This window comes from Eutrigla gurnardus (assembly GCF_963514095.1).
Source record: "Eutrigla gurnardus genome assembly, chromosome: 22".
Classification (NCBI taxonomy): Eukaryota; Metazoa; Chordata; class Actinopteri; order Perciformes; family Triglidae; genus Eutrigla; species Eutrigla gurnardus.
Window position 1 is genome coordinate 17,650,294 of NC_139933.1, and position 18,525 is coordinate 17,668,818.

At 45.5% G+C, this 18,525-nt stretch overlaps 1 protein-coding gene across 2 annotated transcripts in view; it reads left to right on the forward strand.

Moving 5' to 3' along the window:
* Nucleotides 1-18,102, forward strand: part of wnk4a (WNK lysine deficient protein kinase 4a) — a 40,552-nt gene extending 22,450 nt beyond the window's left edge. The window contains exons 8-21 of one of the 2 annotated variants that reach the window (XM_084039523.1): nucleotides 47-404; nucleotides 1,377-1,522; nucleotides 2,573-2,646; nucleotides 4,773-4,908; nucleotides 5,412-5,528; nucleotides 7,505-7,678; nucleotides 10,779-10,833; nucleotides 11,109-11,240; nucleotides 12,674-13,521; nucleotides 13,876-13,957; nucleotides 15,063-15,684; nucleotides 16,102-16,307; nucleotides 16,388-16,482; nucleotides 16,585-18,102. In XM_084039523.1, coding sequence (XP_083895649.1) covers nucleotides 47-404; nucleotides 1,377-1,522; nucleotides 2,573-2,646; nucleotides 4,773-4,908; nucleotides 5,412-5,528; nucleotides 7,505-7,678; nucleotides 10,779-10,833; nucleotides 11,109-11,240; nucleotides 12,674-13,521; nucleotides 13,876-13,957; nucleotides 15,063-15,684; nucleotides 16,102-16,307; nucleotides 16,388-16,482; nucleotides 16,585-16,587 — 3,048 coding nt within the window. In that variant the 3' untranslated portion in view covers nucleotides 16,588-18,102. The remainder of the gene's footprint in view (nucleotides 1-46; nucleotides 405-1,376; nucleotides 1,523-2,572; nucleotides 2,647-4,772; nucleotides 4,909-5,411; nucleotides 5,529-7,504; nucleotides 7,679-10,778; nucleotides 10,834-11,108; nucleotides 11,241-12,673; nucleotides 13,522-13,875; nucleotides 13,958-15,062; nucleotides 15,685-16,101; nucleotides 16,308-16,387; nucleotides 16,483-16,584) is intronic. The other variant, XM_084039524.1, reaches the window with a different exon arrangement.
* Nucleotides 18,103-18,525: the final 423 nt, after the last annotated feature.

Genomic DNA, 18,525 nt, shown 5'->3' on the forward strand with positions numbered 1-18,525 from the left:
ATGACTTCGTGTTGTGCCCTGACGAGTTCTCTGTTGTGTCATGCAGGTTGTACTTGGCTTTGTGTGCGAGGCGGACTTCAAGCTCGTGGCCAAGGCCATCCGGGACAGAGTGGCGGCCATCAAGCGGCAGAGGGAGAAGCTTAGGCGGCAGGCGGAGGCGCGGAAGAAGAAGCAGCAGGAGCGAGATGCCATAGAAGAGGAGACTCACCCTCCGTTTCCTAAAGTGGGCGACGTCGTTGCAAGAGAGTCCCCCACCCCGACGCTGACCCCGCTGGCCCCCGTCCTTTCCCCCGTCACCAGCTCCGTGGACTCGGGAGTCAGTTCCAACTACCCTGTGGAGCCAGAGGAGCCCGAGGCAGACCAGCACTTCCACATCCGCCACAACAGCCTGTCCTCTGCTAACTGTAAGCCACTTCATGGAACATCCAACACAATGAGATGCTTGTATGCACTCACCATCTGCGCTGGTTGTTTATTGTTTTCAGTACATATTTGTAGACTCAAAGAACACTTTTGAAACCAGCAGAGTGCTGCAGGAATGAGCCCAGGCATGAGTTTTCATATTTGTACTTCTGGTCCCCTCGCCTCGAAGTCAATGGGTTTGTATGCTTTTAGGTGCCAGCGGCGGCCACATCCAGAACCCTTTGTTATTGGACGTCCATCTGGTCCCTTCTCGTGATACCTCAGAGACCTCACTTGCACTGAACTGATTCAAATGTAGTTTTTGTCCATAGCTCAAGAACAGAACTGCTAGTTCTGACACTTTAACACAAATGTCTACTAGAATCAAATGAAGTAATGACATTTTGTTGTGAAATGGATGTAAAATTCGGTGTTTGGTTAGATGCTTGAAATAAGGACCTTGGCAAACACAAACCTAAGAGATGAAATAACTGATGAGCTTTGTTTACTTGATCAAACGGTTGTGTCACAGTTAAACTTTGTGTTGTGTTCCCGTCGTAAATCATGAGCTCCGAAGACAAATGTGTTGTGCTGCATTAGCACTAAACAGAGGGCTTTTCTGATCTCAGAGCACATGGGCTTCGTACAGTGAAATGTGGAACTGTGGATAACTTAATTATTCGGCCCCTGCAAGCATTATGTAATGCTGTGCTGCAGTTATTGAATATTTCTCTGTTTTTTCTACCAAAAAACCCCCCCAGCACAAAACATTATATTGGTGGTCCTTGTGAATCGGTTTGAAATGTGTCTCCGGAGCAGTGTTTGTATTGTTTGTGTGTGTGTGTGTGGGGTATATCTCAGTTTGGGGTCACTAGATGTGTTGTTTCAGGTCATGTGTGCGTGTGAGCTTGTGTCAGTTGGTGAGGCCACGGTTGGTCACATGCTAATAGCTCGTGTCCTTTTTGTTGAAACAGCTGACTGTGAGACGGACGGCTATCTGAGCTCCTCTGGGCTCCAGGACCCGCTGGAGACCGGCAGCTTCAACGCGACCCCTCCCCCCGCACACGCCGGACCCCCGGCTGCAAACGGTCTCCCCATCCCGGCCCTCCGCTTCCCCTCGGTGAGTCCCCGATACAGAGCTGCTCATCAAAGTGGAGAGCTCGGTGGGGGGGGGTGCGAGGCGACAAGGGGGTGGCTTTCCCCCTTCGTCAACATTACTCAGTGTAACGCAGTGCTGACATGGAGTTATGTAAACACCGTATAGTTGGAAAGTAACACCTGACAATAAGGTCCACAACACCCATAACTCACTGCTTATTAAAATTTCCCGACCAAGAAAGAAAATTCCATCCATCCAGTGTTTTCTTTACATCAGCACATATTTAGTGTTACAGCTACAGGGCACACAGGCATGTCTCGCTGAGTCTAAAACAACACTGAGAGTACAGCCGTGCAGAGCTAAATGCTAATGTTTTGATGACGTTTACCATGTTCACCATCTACTGTTAGCGTGCTAACTGTTGTTAGCATGTAAATTAGCCCTGAACACAAAGTACGACTGAGGCCGATGGGAATGTCATTACTTTTGCAGATTTTTCAACCAAAACAGTGGAGGGTTGCCGGTTCAAGTCCCTGTATTGGACCACAGTAGTGTGAAGTGGTCGCTGGGGCAGTGCCAGTTTGCCTCCTGGGCACTGCAGAGTTGCCCTTAAGCAAGGCACCACACTCCCAAACTACTCCCCAGGTGCTATATAGTCGCTGCCCACTAATAATACTAGGATGGGTTAAATGTAACACATTTCACTCGAAACCCAAAATGCTGATGTCATCCTCTGGGGACAATGAAAGTCTGTATAAAATTTAGTGGCAATCCTTGATCATTTAGTCTGGACCAAAGCGGTGCAGCATTGCCAAACCAGTATAAGAACCACCACCATATTCATGCCTATTTCTGCAAAAGCAAATTGAGGAATTTTGTTATTAATTAATGCCATGTTGACATAACTGGCTTGAAGTGAATCAAATCTTTAACTGTTTAATAAAATTCACTTTATGGAAAAATGTTTCCGGGCTATTATCTTGTACTAAATCTTCAAACGGAGAAACAATCAGTGGATGTCTTAAAGGGATGTTCATCTAATCACTTCACTTCCTGTGTTTCTATTCATAGAGTATTGCCGTATCCAACAACATAGAACATGGCAACACGGCGCTCCCGAGTGGCTTCAGCTCTCCTGTGGACAGGTAGGTTCTTCAGCCTTAACATCCAAGGAACAATGGAGTTCAATAGTCCCTTCTTTGTTGAAGTGAGAGGCCAAATCAATACGAATGAAGTAGAAATGACTGGCCTTCCTCTATAACCCCTCCACATCTGTGGGGCTGTGACAACAAGCCTGAAGCAATCGGCAGGTTCCTCTGTGTTTTCATGCAGGGAGGCATCGTGGACCCTCACAGGTTTCTGTCTGATGTTGTGGAGGCCCTGTTTTCCATGTTGGTGGGATGTTGAGGGCTGCAGCTTTATTCTTGGCATGAGAGCCGACAACACATGAACAGATGATGTATGTGTGTGTGTGTGTGTGTGTGTGTGTGTGTGTGTGTGTGTGTGTGTGTGTGTGTGTGTGTGTGTGTGTGTGTGTGTGTGTGTGTGTTATCATCTGGGCTCCATCTTCTGTTCACAGATTAATGCTTTTTTATATCACTATGCAAAAAACGATTGGTTTTATAATCGATTAATATTTTTTTCATTCTTGAATCAATTGTTTAGTCTACATTCCTTTTCAAAAAATGGCCCAAGGTGACATCTTCCAATTGCTTGTTTTGTCCCACTTAAAGCCCAAAACCAATTTAAGATACGCTTTTATGCTCTAAGGGAAAATGTGTAACATTAATCATACATCAAGTAATTTATTAGCTAAAATCAATATCTTCATTCATAAATAGGTCCTCATAAGTGTATAATTACCTCTGGCAATAATCTGATTTATCCTCGTAAGCAAAGACTTTCTCATTTCTATTTACATTGGACGGGTAAGTCCTCAGGAGGCTTCGGGCGAGCCCACGTCCCGCTGTCCCCCCTGGAGCTCCCGGAGATCAATATAAGCACTTTAGTAACATTCGTTTGTGTCTAGTTGTTAGCTGATGCTAGCTACGACATCGTAATGGAAGGCTACCAAAAAACAACAAATAAAAACATGGCAACATAAATGACTATCTTGCTGGAGGAGTAATGACTTCTACATGCTCACACATGTTTGAAATATCAACCTCATCCCCTGAAAGAATACTGGTGAAGTGGTGTTGGACGACATGTTGTCAAAGCTTCTTGGCTACCGGAGTTACAACAAAGTGATGAGCTAGAGAGCACTATTCATCTGAATGCAAAATACAATTCACCACTCGATGGGAGTAAATCTTACACACTGTCCCTTTAAAGTTAGATCTCCAAGATCTGTTCTTTTTTGTTTTTTTGGTGACACCTATGGCGATAAGCTGTAATTACAGGTCTGTAAATCTAAGTAAATGAAATGGAAATTCAAATCTTTCAATCTTCTATAAACACATTTAACATAGTTCAAAATGTGTTGTCTGTCAGTGAGGAATTTGTTGGGATTCACAAAATATTATACAACAGATCCACTGATGTCAAAAGCAGCCTGCTTAGTATGTCTTCCCTGATTGTTTATCTGATTGAGTCCTGTTGAGTATCGTGTTTCAAAACAGCTTAGACACGCGCTATTCTGACTACATTAATTAATTCTCCCTCTGAGAAAAGCCTCAGCTTACCGATGAGCAGAACTGCATTTCATCATCACTTGCAATATCACCCGAATGTTTAATCTGACTTTGCATTTAAAGGTGAAAGCAGGCTTGACTTTGAACTGAAGTTACCCATGAGGTGGACGTTTTTAAATAGAGACGAGGGGACGCTGCCAACCGGCAGGCCTGTAAATGTTTGCAGCCTGTGTCGGGGAGGCGTGGGGGGGGGGAGTCTGTGACCGCAGCGATCCAAAAGGGACCCAGGAGACGCAATTAGCTGCTGAACCAAAGCTTTTTATAAAATACACTGAATGTTCAACAGTTCCCTGAAACCTAAACCTCCTTCATTGTGTAAATGCAACAGATCACATGGACACGGCGTTGCTCCTTAAAGGCTTTGTGAAACTGTGTTGTTTACCTGCAACACATCACGGCTTCATTTGACTGTTTGTGATGATGTGTGATGCCAAGATCGTCAGCTGTGATGGATGTCTAATCTGTTGTAGACGATGAATTCACTTTGAAATGGCCGCCTATGGAATGTGGCAGTAGCTTTTTTTTCCAGGGGTGGGATGTGTTTCTAACTAGCAGCATGTCGATGTGTTCCTCTGTAGCTACGCCTCCGATGTGACTTCGGGCTTGAGCGACGGCTATGAGGGCCTATCGGAGAAGAGCGAGAAAACGGCTGCGAGGCGCACCGCTGGGAAGCTGTTCAGGAGGAGGGCACGCTCCAGGCTGCGCATCACAGGGGTAAGACAGATCCAACAGTTTATTTAGTTGCAATGCTGCAAAGGCACACAAATCAAACAAACAAACACATAAATGAGCAGCTGGACTGAGTGATTTGAATGGGTGGATTTGATTTATGTGTGAGGATGCGGTGAAGCTCCACCCAGGATTGCGTTGTCAGCAGCCATGCTGTTATTCCCCCGGCAGCTGCAGTACATTTCTCCTCCGATCAACACGATCAACAGGACACTCTGTGGCCTGTTAACGAGCGTGTTTGGCTCGGAGGTTAAATCCAGACGGATCATGCAGAACCACGTGTGCATACAGTGGTTCAAAGGGCACTGAGTACAATGCACACATAAAGTAACTGAGTTTTACAGTAGATACCCACATGTTTGCTCTCACACACACACACACATGCATACAAAAACACATTGTTCCTCCCTTGTTTAACTTTGCTCAGCGTTTTAGAGGACAAACGGACAGCACCTGCCATCACCGTTGATCCCTCCGTCTCTCTGCAGCTCTCTGATAAAGTGGACCGGGTGGTGGAGTGTCAGCTGCAGACGCACAATGACAAGATGGTGACCTTCAAGTTTGACCTGGACGGAGATAACCCTGAAGACATGGCCGCTGTCATGGTGAGTCACGGCCGGGCCGGATCGATTCAGCGGGTCCCATATTTAGATCATTGATCGAGCACTGAGCACCGATCCACTAAATCAGTTATGGAAATAATTGAATATATTCAGACGTAGACAACATTTAACTGACATGACTTGTTTTGTGTTTGGTGGATTACAGCCACGCGTAGCCTATAGCACCAACTACTGACCAAACTATGCTGAAGCGGAGTGTATTTGCTGCAAACCATTTGATGGAAGCACGTTTCAAAGTTTCCTTGACAGCTGAATGGAAACACAGCTGGTGAAAGGATAGTTAATATAAAGTAAATGTTAAAATGTGGGTATCAGTAGGAGAAACTTAATTAAACTGACTCCGTCATATCGATTATAGCCATCGACGGGTCATAAAAGATAAAGGCTGTTGCAGTAAAAACCCTCAGTGTGTTGATTGAGCAACAGTGGTTTAACTTTGCATGTGCAAAAAAGTCTTATATTGTCTTTGAAGTAACACACAATCACACGTTGTGAATAAAACATGCATCGCAGTCATGGATCCCCACGGACACACCAGGGAGAAAGTCTTTACAGTCTCACACTGCAGCCAAACTCTGCTACCTTTATTGTAAATTCTAGGGGAGATCTCAACGTTTCCATAAACGCCAAATGTGAATTTGAAGAAATGTGTGTAAAAATGATGCTCACAGACCATCAGTGAAGAGCTGTGACAGGATCTATATTATATTGCCAACTAAGAAGAAACGGAGGGTGTTGTTCAGGGACGAACCAGTCTTCCTTCATAGAGACTGAATCTTCCAGAACTTTATAGGACACGAGAATAAATAAATGCTGTCACTCTGTCAGCTGATAAGCCCGGCAGATTCCTCTATCTCTGCTGAACACACACATGATTCATCGCGCTTCCACTTAACAGCGTTTTGTTTGTCGATCCTATCTCTAGCTGATATTATATCTTGACTCACTGTGAAGTGAGTGACGCAGGTGAGCCCCCAACCCCCCCCCCCCCCCTACTGTCTCTCCTCACCACAGGCCGACCACAGAGAGGCAGTATACTGTGCCAGCGAGGTGCGATGAGGCAGTGGCACACATACTGTTTGCCCGACTGTGAAAACAACACACTGGGCTTTTGTTTACAGAGTCTTGGCGTGGCAGGGGCGCTAGTTGGCATCACAACAGCCCCCGTGGTTCCCAGTTCTGGGCTTTAAATGAGCTGAATTATGCCATGTTGACAGGAGACGGACACCACACCCCAACCCATGATTCACAGCAGCATTCAAACCTGATTACATATGAAAAACTTCTCCAACAAACTGCTGTATTGTGGATTTACATGAGAGGATTTATGTTTTTCTTTATTTCCAGAGAATAAGCATGAGCAGAGGGGAGGGGATTGGGTAGATTTCATAAATAGACACAAATAGACAACAAGTACATCTTGTAGTTTTTGAAGCATGTATTCTTCTATGCGTTCTTTAACAGTGGTTGGGAATACATTTAGTACTGTGCTTACAGTTTTCTGCTACTTTGTACTTCTGCTTTTGCTTTAGTTAGTCTAAACAGCTCACACGGAAACATGTGATTCTAAAATATGATTTAACTCTCCATCTTTATATGAAGTAGATCAAATGAGCAGCACCACGAGCAGCTAAAAGTAAAAGACAACCTATATATTAACATCCAATAATATAAGATATCATAACATAATGTGCACAGGGGCCGTTTTTCTATGAGAACTTTTGAGAATACATGTCTGCTATACTTTGATTTTAAATCCTGTACTTCTTCTTGTAATGGAGTATTTTCACATTGTAGTATTGCTTCTTTTACATAATAATAAGAATTAGAATAAGATTTTTTATTTATAGTAATCAAAGACACTACACAAGTTAAAACAGCCATGTTATACAGCGCCATAAAAACACACAATATGGAGTAAAGAATCTAAACACGTCTTCCACTGTTTTGTCTTCAAGGTGCACAGCGAGTTCATCCTGCCGTCAGAGAAGGAGGGTTTCATCCACCGCATGGGAGACATCATCAAACGGGCCGAGGCTCTGATGGCCAAAGAGCAGCCGGTCCACTCCGGCAGCCACCGACTTCCCCAGCCCGCCTTCCACCACGGAGCCAACTCGCTGTCTTCCTCCCAGGTCAGTGGACAGCACCTCGGCATCGCAGCAGTGTGAGCTGGGAACAAAGGAAGTCACTGAGCGCCTGGTGTCTGGTCATCGTAAATCACTTAGAGTGTGTCATCTGCGCACGTCTGAGGCGGACCCATAAATCCGCTACAAATGGAAAGCTGTAGAGTATAGTGCTTTCTTCAGTCCATAATCCCTCCTGAGGCTAGACCTCAAAGATCCAAGGTTAAGTGTTCCTAAAGCCTCCTGAGGTAGTTCTTTCATTCAGAACATAATGTTACTAAAAGCACTAAAATCATAAATCCCAGCTGTGATTTGTGCAAACACTCCGCGTGCCTCCTTTTTTTCACATTTATTTGTTCCTGTAACGACAAACACACCATAATGAATTTTCCAGCATGTCTGCCCACGTTGAATGGGTAACAGAATGAATGTTCAGATCCATTAACCAGTCTATCGCAGGGAGACATGTAGAGACAGACAGGTAACCAGTCTATCACAGGGCCGACATGTAGAGACAGACAGGTAACCAGTCTATCACAGGGCTGACATGTAGAGACAGACAGGTAACCAGTCTATCACAGGGAGACATGTAGAGACAGACAGGTAACCAGTCTATCACAGGGCCGACATGTAGAGACAGACATGTAACCAGTCTATCGCAGGGAGACATGTAGGGACAGACAGGTAACCAGTCTATCGCAGGGAGACATGTAGAGACAGACAGGTAACCAGTCTATCACAGGGCTGACATGTAGAGACAGACAGGTAACCAGTCTATCACAGGGAGACATGTAGAGACAGACAGGTAACCAGTCTATCACAGGGAGACATGTAGAGACAGACAGGTAACCAGTCTATCGCAGGGAGACATGTAGAGACAGACAGGTAACCAGTCCATCACAGGGCTTACATGTAGAGACAGACAGGTAACCAGTCTATCACAGGGCTGACATGTAGAGACAGACAGGTAACCAGTCTATTACAGGGAGACATGTAGAGACAGACAGGTAACCAGTCTATCACAGGGAGACATGTAGAGACAGACAGGTAACCAGTCTACCACAGGGAGACATGTAGAGACAGACAGGTAACCAGTCTATCACTGACATGTAGAGACAGACAGGTAACAAGTCTATCACAGGTCTGACATGTAGAGACAGACAGGTAACCAGTCTATCACAGGGCTGACATGCAGAGACAGACAGGTAACAAGTCTATCACTGACATGTAGAGACAGACAGGTAACCAGTCTATCACAGGGAGACATGTAGAGACAGACAGGTAACAAGTCTATCACAGGTCTGACATGTAGAGACAGACAGGTAACCAGTCTATCACAGGGCTGACATGTAGAGACAGACAGGTCTTTGGACTGTGGGCAGAAGCTGGAGAACCTGGAGAGAACCCATGCTGACACGGGGAGAACATGCAAACTCCACACAGAAGCCGAGCCCAAACCGGGAATCAAACCCGAACCCTCTCACCGTGAGGCGAGGGTGCTACACCACCGTGCATCCCTGCACATGAAGATGCCCAAGAAAAACCAAAAAAGGGTTGTTGTTAGCAGCGCCGCCTGTACAAGATATGACCTCATGCCTAATCAGATACAGTGTGTCTGCTTCAGGGAAAGGAAGCCTCTGTTTTTGCCAGGAACACAGAACAAATTCTCCTTGTGCCCCTTCAGTAAAAGTGATCTTCACCAAAAGGATAATGTGTTGTTTCATTTGGGACAAGTAGGAGCAAGTAAGAGCAGTAAACTTCTACTGCCAACTACCTAGCTTGTTCAACATGTTTCCCACCCGCTGGCTGCATAATTATAACCAACCACAGCACAGCTCTCTCCTGGCTCCACTCCAGCACCCGCTTAACAAAAAAAGGAACAAACAAACCGACATGGGCTTCATCCCCCAAGACTCATTACAGATGCTCTTCCCGGCACGTCCAGCCCAAAAGGAAAAGCAGACCATCTAGTGATGTCAGGGAGAAACCACAGAGACTCTGAAGTGGGGTGGGGGGGGGGGGGGGGGGGGGGGTTTGGGAGTTCTGGGCAGAGACACTGTGTGTAAATGGAGCTCGACTACCTGGAAAGCCATGCTTGTTCAGCGTGTTGCCTCTAATGGCCACTTGAAGAACAAGACTAATAGTCTGCAGACGTGCTAGCAGCTCCCTATTTACCCCTTTTAGCTAAATGCTAACATCCCCTTACAAACACGTGTTAACATTTGCTAATTGGCGCTAAACACAAAGAAGATTACTAGAAGATGTGGTGACATTTCCTGTAGCGCCACCTGCTGGGAGAGATCACCAAAGGCATTAGGATTCATCCTCTGGACACCATGAATGTCAATAGCAATCGATTGAGTTGAAATGCTGTCATTGCCATCCCTGTGGCTCAAAAGAAAAATCCACAGAGAAAATCATATTTCTTTGCCTCTCAGATTTTGCAGATGGATCCAGATTACGGCCAATTATCCAAATTATTGCGATTAAATTACCTTGTATAAATGCACAAATATGTAGTAATAGCTATATTAAATGGTTAATGACATGAGCTTGTTTTTTTTATGGGAACACAAATTAACGGTAAAATTATTTACAGCCCTCCTCGTATTAACTTTATTGTTCACTTTTCTGATCTGAGGTCAGGCCACAGGATCACCTACGTCATCTGTGTTGTCAAAGTCAATTTATGAGGCGACTGACTCACTTGTGAAAACAGTTGTGTAACTTTTCCCAAGGGTTTGACAAACCTTTGTCTCACAACAGATATTATCATTCATCATTATCATTATGTGATGAAGATGGCGACGGCCATAATGCCAATCGGTGATGTCGCTGTGATTACTTCTTGCAACTCGAGATGCTGAGCACACAAATATCTAATAGGACAAAATGAGGAAATGTTGACATTTGCGGGATTTCTGGTTTTACAGCTGCGTGTCAGAAGTCAGAGGCCTGCAGCGACAGACATGATGGACTATTAATGTGACCACAATGCTCTCTGGTTTCAACCCACACATTAGTGCTGGCTGCTCTTCACTGCAGCTGAATCACACATACTATGGCTAGAAGTGGACATTGAGTTTTGTGAAATGTGCTTTTCTTCCAGCCTAATCTGCACAGTCACACCCTGCCTCGAACACACTCCTCCTCGTCTCTGCCCGGTGAGTCTCATGTCTCTCTTTTTAGACGATAATATGTTGCACGAGGACATCAAACATGATATAAATGAAGCATGTGGATGTTTCAAATTCCGACTTGGCCACTTTCATCATGTCATGAGAGTATGAAATTCACTTACAATAAATATGTGTGTGTGTGTGTGTGTGTGTGAACTGCATGGCAGATGAACATTTGTTTGTCACATTTATTTAACTGTGCATGATGATTGTGTGTGTGCATGCATGGTCAACCTCTCATGCATGTGTGTGTCTTGTAGACTTCAGTGTGGCTAACCCCGGTGTAGGGGCGTGTGGCTCGCCCCCCTGCCCCAACGGAGACGTCTTCAGTGCAGACATTACTTCACCTGGGCGACCTCTCATACGCTCACAGTCTTTCCACAACGCTCCAGGTAAACCCCCCCGGTCCCCATGAGAAGAGGCACGGCATTGTTTACTGTTTCAGAACATTGAAAAATTGTTACAGTGCTCTGGCAAAGAAAAAGTCAAAGCTCAGCTACCTCATAAACCCCCCCACCTCTCACAGCCCCTTCTTGGTATTGTTCAGACATGGCGCCATCCGCCATCCCTACACCTCAAAGCCTTCGTCTGTGTCTGCTTTGCAGCAGGGCCTCTTGGGTAATTACCTCACCTGAAGGGCGCTTTCTGGCTTTTAGGGAGCCGTGAATGCTGTCGCTGTAAAGCTGGAGTTTTTTTATCCAGTGTTGCGATGGTCGGCAACATCTGTTTGCCAGCACAAACTCCTACAGAATTTCCAAGAAATGCCTCCTCCCACTGTCAAAGTCTCCTTCCCCCGCAGGAGGGGCATTTGAAGTCAATTAAAGAACACATATCCTCCATATGTCCCCCCCATATCCCAACGCTCTCCCCTCTTGTCCCCTCTCTGTTGGACGTCCACTGCTCGGGCGCTTTCGCAATGCTTCCTGGCCTCCCGCCACCCTCGTAGAGTGTTGCCTAACCTGCGTTTTCAGCATGGAAATAAAAGTAGCGAGTGGTTTGCATCACCAGGAACAGGAGGTGTGGTTTATAACTGTGGAGCCATTGTTGAGGTAAATGTCAAATCGATGGATGGGGCTCGGCTGCTGGCGTCCTCGACTCTTCCCCCAAGGAGTGATGTAACACAATGACCGCTTTAATCTCACAATCAGACCCCAAAATGTTGTACACCCAAACACGTGTGTTCCATCTAAACCCCTGAGAGAATGTCATACGAAAAAGCCCTGCTCTCTCCACTGATCCTGAAGGTACTGCTTCAAACCAAACTCCTTTGTTCACCATGGAAACCCCTTATTTGAAAGCACGGAAAAGGTTTAAGCATCTCCACATGGCGTCCGTCGTGGCAGGGGGGGCGACCAAAACCCTGATGAGAGAGGAAGAAGGAGTGATCTAACTAGTCTCTCCGGTTGAATTCTGTCCAATCTTCCGTTGCAAATTATGGGGGGGTGGGGATAGAGGGTAGGAAGAGTCAAATTAAGACTAATGACTTTATTACCTCTTCCAGGAGGATCGTGTGATCGGTTACGTGTGCACCTCTCTGTCTGTCCATGGCTAATCTCATAGTCTGCTGCAGTAAACTGCATAATGTTTTTGTTGGCCGGTTATGACTGCATGCTCGCGGACCTCTCGAGGTTGTGACGACTCATACTTTTGCAAAACACCTTTTATCGCCTGTTTTAAACTGCTATTGACCGCCTGCTGACTCTTCACTCACTACTCTTTACCCCCCTATATATACACAAATATAGGTGTGGTCATTGCAAACACACTTCTAAGTGCACCTTTCCAGTTGGTTTTAAAACTTTTTTTTTTTTATCTTTTCCTTTAGGGTCTCCCCTCCATTATCAGCAACACCACCACCACCACCACCACCCGGCGTCTCTCCTGCCACATCACCAGCACTACCACTTGCCCTTCATGGGCCACAGTCACTTCCCATTCCCATACTCCGCCCCTTCAGGGTCCCCCAAGCCGGGCTTCCATCCTCCCCTCACGCGTGTCGCCAGTAACCCCAGCTTCATGTCCATTCCCTCTTCGGCCCCCGGTTCCCCGAGTCCTCACAATGAAACCTCAAGCCCTTGCAGCAATGATGGAGTAACAATGTCCCCACCTGCCCCTCAGCATCCCAGCATGTGGTCCTCACACACACAGCCCCTGTTTTCCTTAGCTAATGTCATCTCCATGGCCATGAGCATGGCTCAGTCTTTCATCCCTCCCACGAGCCAGGGGATGCCCTCCTTTCCAGGCTTCCACCCGCAGCTGCCCGCTCATATGGCCTCGCCGTCAGCGTACCCCTCCATCTACCCGCAGCATTACCACACCTCACCAGTAGAGCTCCCTTACCCCACGGCAGGCAGCCCAGCGCCGAGCAGCGTCTACCACGGTGCTGAGAATACGCATCTAATGGACGGAGCAGGTTTTCCTCAGAGTGTACAGCCGAGCTGGCAGCACCCGGTCTCTCCACCTTCAATGAATTCTACTCTGCAACTGGTTCCTCAGGAGCCCACACAGCAGGTCCCCCACCCCCCCACCAGTACTCCCAGCCCGACCGGGGAGGACACTCTCCACAGTTTTGTGGCCTCATACTCTGCACAGGTTCCAGTCCAGCCCAAATCCGAAGTCTCCAGTTCAACTTCAGATCTGTCCCCATCACCCCCAGAGAGCCCAGAAAGCACTGTGAGTCATGTTTTGCTACTTTTTCCATCAACACATTTGAAAGATTTGACAATAATCTTTTTTTTTGGGGAGCCAAAATGATGATGATTTAGTGGTTCTTAAATGTGAGAACTTACAATCTATTTCAATTGATTGTAAGTTGAATATCTTTGGATTGCTGACTGCTGGTAGGACATAACTAACTATAGGACACTCACTTGGGCTCAGCTAATATCAATTATCAATCCACTATGAGTGCTCAGTTTTCCCTTGTTTGCAATCTATCTCCAGGACTGTGTGGAACTCATTTGGATCATTTGATTTTGTGACGCTAAAACTGACTTGGTGGTAATGATGTTCATTCTTCATGTCCAGTTATCCTCCTTCAGCAGTCCATCGCACCCCGCCATACCCGAGATGAAAACCCCAAAACCCAGAGCCTCGTCTCCTGAATCTGGTGAGAAATACTCCTGTTGCATGTTCCTGCAACAGTTTCTCCTATAAACACCTAATGTGTTGTATGTTACAGCTGGAGGTGTGGGAGAGCTGGAAAATAACATGCGCTATATAATGTTTATGTTTGAACCTCAAACAAACACACCCACGTCCAAATATTCCACGTTCTCTTTTTCTCCCCGTAGCTCCTTTTTATGATGTATTAGGTCTAAATAAAGGCTGATGACTCAGTTACGGCCAATTTGCCTTTTGAGTTGTTTCAGCCCCCCCTTCTCTCTCTGCACTGTATTCATGGTGACATTATCACCTGTTGATGGTGCCTCCACAGAGCAATTGTGTAATGGCGATTCTGGATGTAATGTTCCTTTCAAAACGAACACAAACGGAGGTGTGATTGCAGCCCTGCCCACCGCCGTCGGCCAATCTGTGAGCGGCTGCGCTCGTTCCGGGCCTCTCCTCCCACATCCACGCCTTGTCGGTGTTTATACTCCTCAGAAACCCATATTCAACAGAGTCCCTCTGTTTCACCGGGCACCGACCCAAACACGCCGTGTGTTCACTGTAAGGACGACACTTAGTGGGCGAACTGAGGCACTGCAGAAGTTAACAACTCTGAGTTCATGCAGTGACTCACAACGGTTTGCGTGTGTGACACCAGATAAACAACTGCCTCCACAGTTATCAGTCATTATCTGCCGTAGATTAACAGAGGACATCCACGCAGAGAAAACAGAGCGATACCAACACAATCATGATTACATTTTAATCAAACACTGATGATGTTCTGATGATCAATCACCTCTGATCAGATTACATAACAATAGCTGCTGTTTAGCCAATGATTGGCTGTCTCTTATATAAATTGGCCATGATGATGTTACAGCTTCTTATACACGGACACTAGAATTCAGTCGAGTGCATGCTGTGATTTTTCCAATATAATGTGCTTCTTTTTCAACAAATCCATATATAAGATGTCAATTTAGATCCATAATCAGGTATATTTATACATTTTTATCTTAAAGGGAACTAATCAAGGTGTTTGTAAAATTGCCTGTAGAATCTGTGTAGAGCTGATTAACACCTCCTCTTCTTCTCTATTACAGTAGTCCAGCCTGCACCGGTCACTGTTGGGAGATTCCAGGTGTCGCCGAGCGTGCACATTCCTGCACCTGCTGCGCCGGTCGGTGCCGTACCTGCCGCGCCACAGCCAGCGGACAGCGGCAGCACGCCATCGGAGAGCAGCACGGAGGAGCAGGAGGAGTCAGAGACAAGTCTGGGAACCTCCCTCACCATGTCCCCTCCTCACCAGCATCCCCACAGAGGGGCGACGGCGGTGGCCCTGCTGGAGGTCGACGGGCAGGTGGGCTGGCCTGCGAGCCAGGAGCAGCGGGAAAGAGCAGGAGAGGATGAAGAAGAGGGGGACGAGGAGGAAGTGGAGGAGGAAGAGGTGGTTATAGGGGAACGGCAGAGAACGAGGAAGAGGAGTCGGAGGAGAGCGTACAGCCTGAGCCTGCTGGGAACGTCTGCAGACAGCGGACTGTCTGTGACGGCCGCTGAGATGGAGGGGAGGCTGTGGGACGGAGCGGCGGGCAGCCCGCAGTACAGCAATGCCCTGCACCATTTATGGATGATGACATACAACCGCAACACGGCCTACATAAGCAGCGACGACTCCGACAGCGACGACTCCGACATGCAGGAGGAGCTTCAGGAACTCAGAGAGAAGTAAGTGACGTAGGAACATGAAAAGGACATGACAAATCATTTGGAGCGTTCACACTCAACAACTCTATGAACACAAATCTCCATCAAAAGGTTTTCATCCTGATCCATTTTGTTGGCAAATGAATACTGTCATTACTGATTCATATATTTTTTTTGAATTAAATCTGTTAAATATGAATACATACTTTTCCAGAGCCCAATCCCAATGATAATCATATTGCAAATGCATCAAATCCTCACATTTAAGAATACATTTAGAATATTTTTTGTTTGACAATATGATCACAAACTATCTGAGGCCTTAACTTCCTTAAATCCTGTAAGATTTTCAGGTAGAAAGTCCCTGAAGGCACCACGGGCCGACCTGTTTGGTTGATTTTTTTCCACTTACATTGCCACTATTTTGTTCTGTATCAGACATCTCTCCGAGGTGCAGGCCCTGCAGGCCGCCCAGAAGAGAGAGATCGAGGAGCTGTATGAGAAGATGGGGAAGGTTCCCCCTCCGGGAATCGTCTCTCCTGCTGCGATGCTCTCCAGTCGCCAGCGCCACCTGTCCAAGGGGAGCGGCTTCCCCTCGTCTCGCAGGAACAGCCTGCAGCGCTTGGACATGCTGCCGCTCCAAGGTGAAGAAGAATATCCACATTTATTACCCTGATGTCTCTAAATGTTTTGGGTTTTTTTTAACACACGTTTGTTCTGCCAGGTATCATTAGGAGAAACTCTATTGGAGGCAGCAGCAGCGGCTCCCAGGATAAACCCAGCAAAGGCGTCACCTTTGCCACTGACATCAGTAGAATGGTGAGAGCATACTGTGTGAAAACACTTCACGACTATTAAACTCCACAACAACCAAAAAAAGCTTCCTTCTAACCTGTATTTATTTTCTTCTCGCTTTCCTAGTAAGAAGCTCTCAGCCAAGCACGCTGTATCTCCGGACTACCTCATCTGAAGTGTGACTGCAGTGGTCAAACCCGTCCTGTAGGTGGACTGCTTTAACACTTTCCGCTGGCACACCAATCAGCAAACTGCTTCCCTCTGCCAGTGCTAATTTACCTCAGTGTTTATATGTTAAAAAAGAAAGAAAAAGAAGTCATCAATCAAGCTGGATTCACACAGGAACTGTATTGTCCAGTTTTCTGCTCTCCCGTCAGATCTGGTGAATTTTGTTGCAGCTGAAGAACAGGAAAATGTTTTCTGCTCTCTAGTAAAATAAACAGTCAGACCCAACGGTTTGGAATGAAACCCGTCCAGGCTGCCACAGGATTCTGAAAAAAAGTACTGTGGCACGACTTTGACCCGGAGTGAAGGTAGTTCCTCGTTTTCCTGCTCATCCGATTCACCGCCGTTCAGTGATGTGAACCACGGCCATCGTACAAAAACACGACAACTCCAATAATCTTGCTGCATTTTGTTCATGCCGTCTCGGCACCAGCTGACCGCACAGTGAACAGACTCTGATGATTGATGCACTGTACAGTTCGGTTTGTTCAACTGTGTATCATGAAAAGGCTTGGTCGTCGTACATCTTTGGTTTCTTTATTGAAAGGATGACCTACGTTCTCCGGACTCTGACGGAGGTCTGACGGAGTGAATATGAATTTTCACTTTGTACAACAGTACAATAAGGAGATATCGTTTCTATCAAAGTAAAAATGATGAAGATGTTATACTAGTTATGAGGGTAGCTTGCTTCAGAAGAAAGAATATGTTTTGAAACTATTAAATGGGGAGAGATTGGGTTAGATGTGCAGCAGACTTAAGCACATCAATTTTCAAATACTTAAGCTGGTTCATATAAAAGAAAACTGTTTTTGCATTGATTAGTTGTGCAAATAATCCACCGAGATTTGACTGGCTTTCCTGTTGATTGTACATGTGTATATAGTAGAGTGCATTTATAGATCATGTTTACAAGTCACGAGTAAACTGAACATGTCGGCAACCTTAACTTGATCCAAAGATCAAGCACCTTGTGCACTTTAGCAACTTCTACTTTTGTTCTTCATCCTTTTAACACATTTGTGGATAAAAGTGTTCACTCGAGGAAGAGACGATGAGTTTCATGGTATTTTTTCCCTATAATTGGAGGTAGAGAATATTCTCCAGTTCATATACGATCACAGTAACGACGATCTACCCTCCCACAGTTTTAAATAATTAGTACAAGCTGTGAATGTGTAGCTGTTGCCTTATAAAGCAGTGGAACTCCTGTAAGACTTTCCAAAGTTCGTAATATATTCAAAGAAGTTTGGCTTCAAAAATGTTTTGAATGTAAATATATATAGTTGTATTACTTTCCGAAGCTGCTGCTGTCCTGCCATGCTGAATCTGTGCCTTTCCCTGAAAATGTCTTATTTTATTTTTTACTCTCATGTTCCGGTGGCTAGATCAGACTCCATATATCAAATTTTGACGAAAATAAATGCAATTGTAAATACCATGGCTCTTTTGTCATCTTTGCTGCTTCATCTGTTGTCTTTTTCTTGCATAAATAGTTACCGAGACATAATTGTAGTAAAAAAAAAGAAATACATCTTTATTTTACAAATCATTTTATCCTACATAAATATTTATTGACAGTTTCATCTGTGTGGCATTTCTCTGCTGTCAAAGGCCACTCTAGATTGAATATTAACTGACAGAATTTAGGATATTACTTTATATTATTTATTACTATGAACTGTATTAGGGCTGGGCAATATGGACCAAAAATCATATCTTGATATTTTTTAGCTGAATGGCGATACTCAAATTAACATGTGCCAAATGTAACACAGTCACTATTAAACAGGCTGCACAATATCACCATGTACTTGCTTTTTAAATAACAATACATAATAT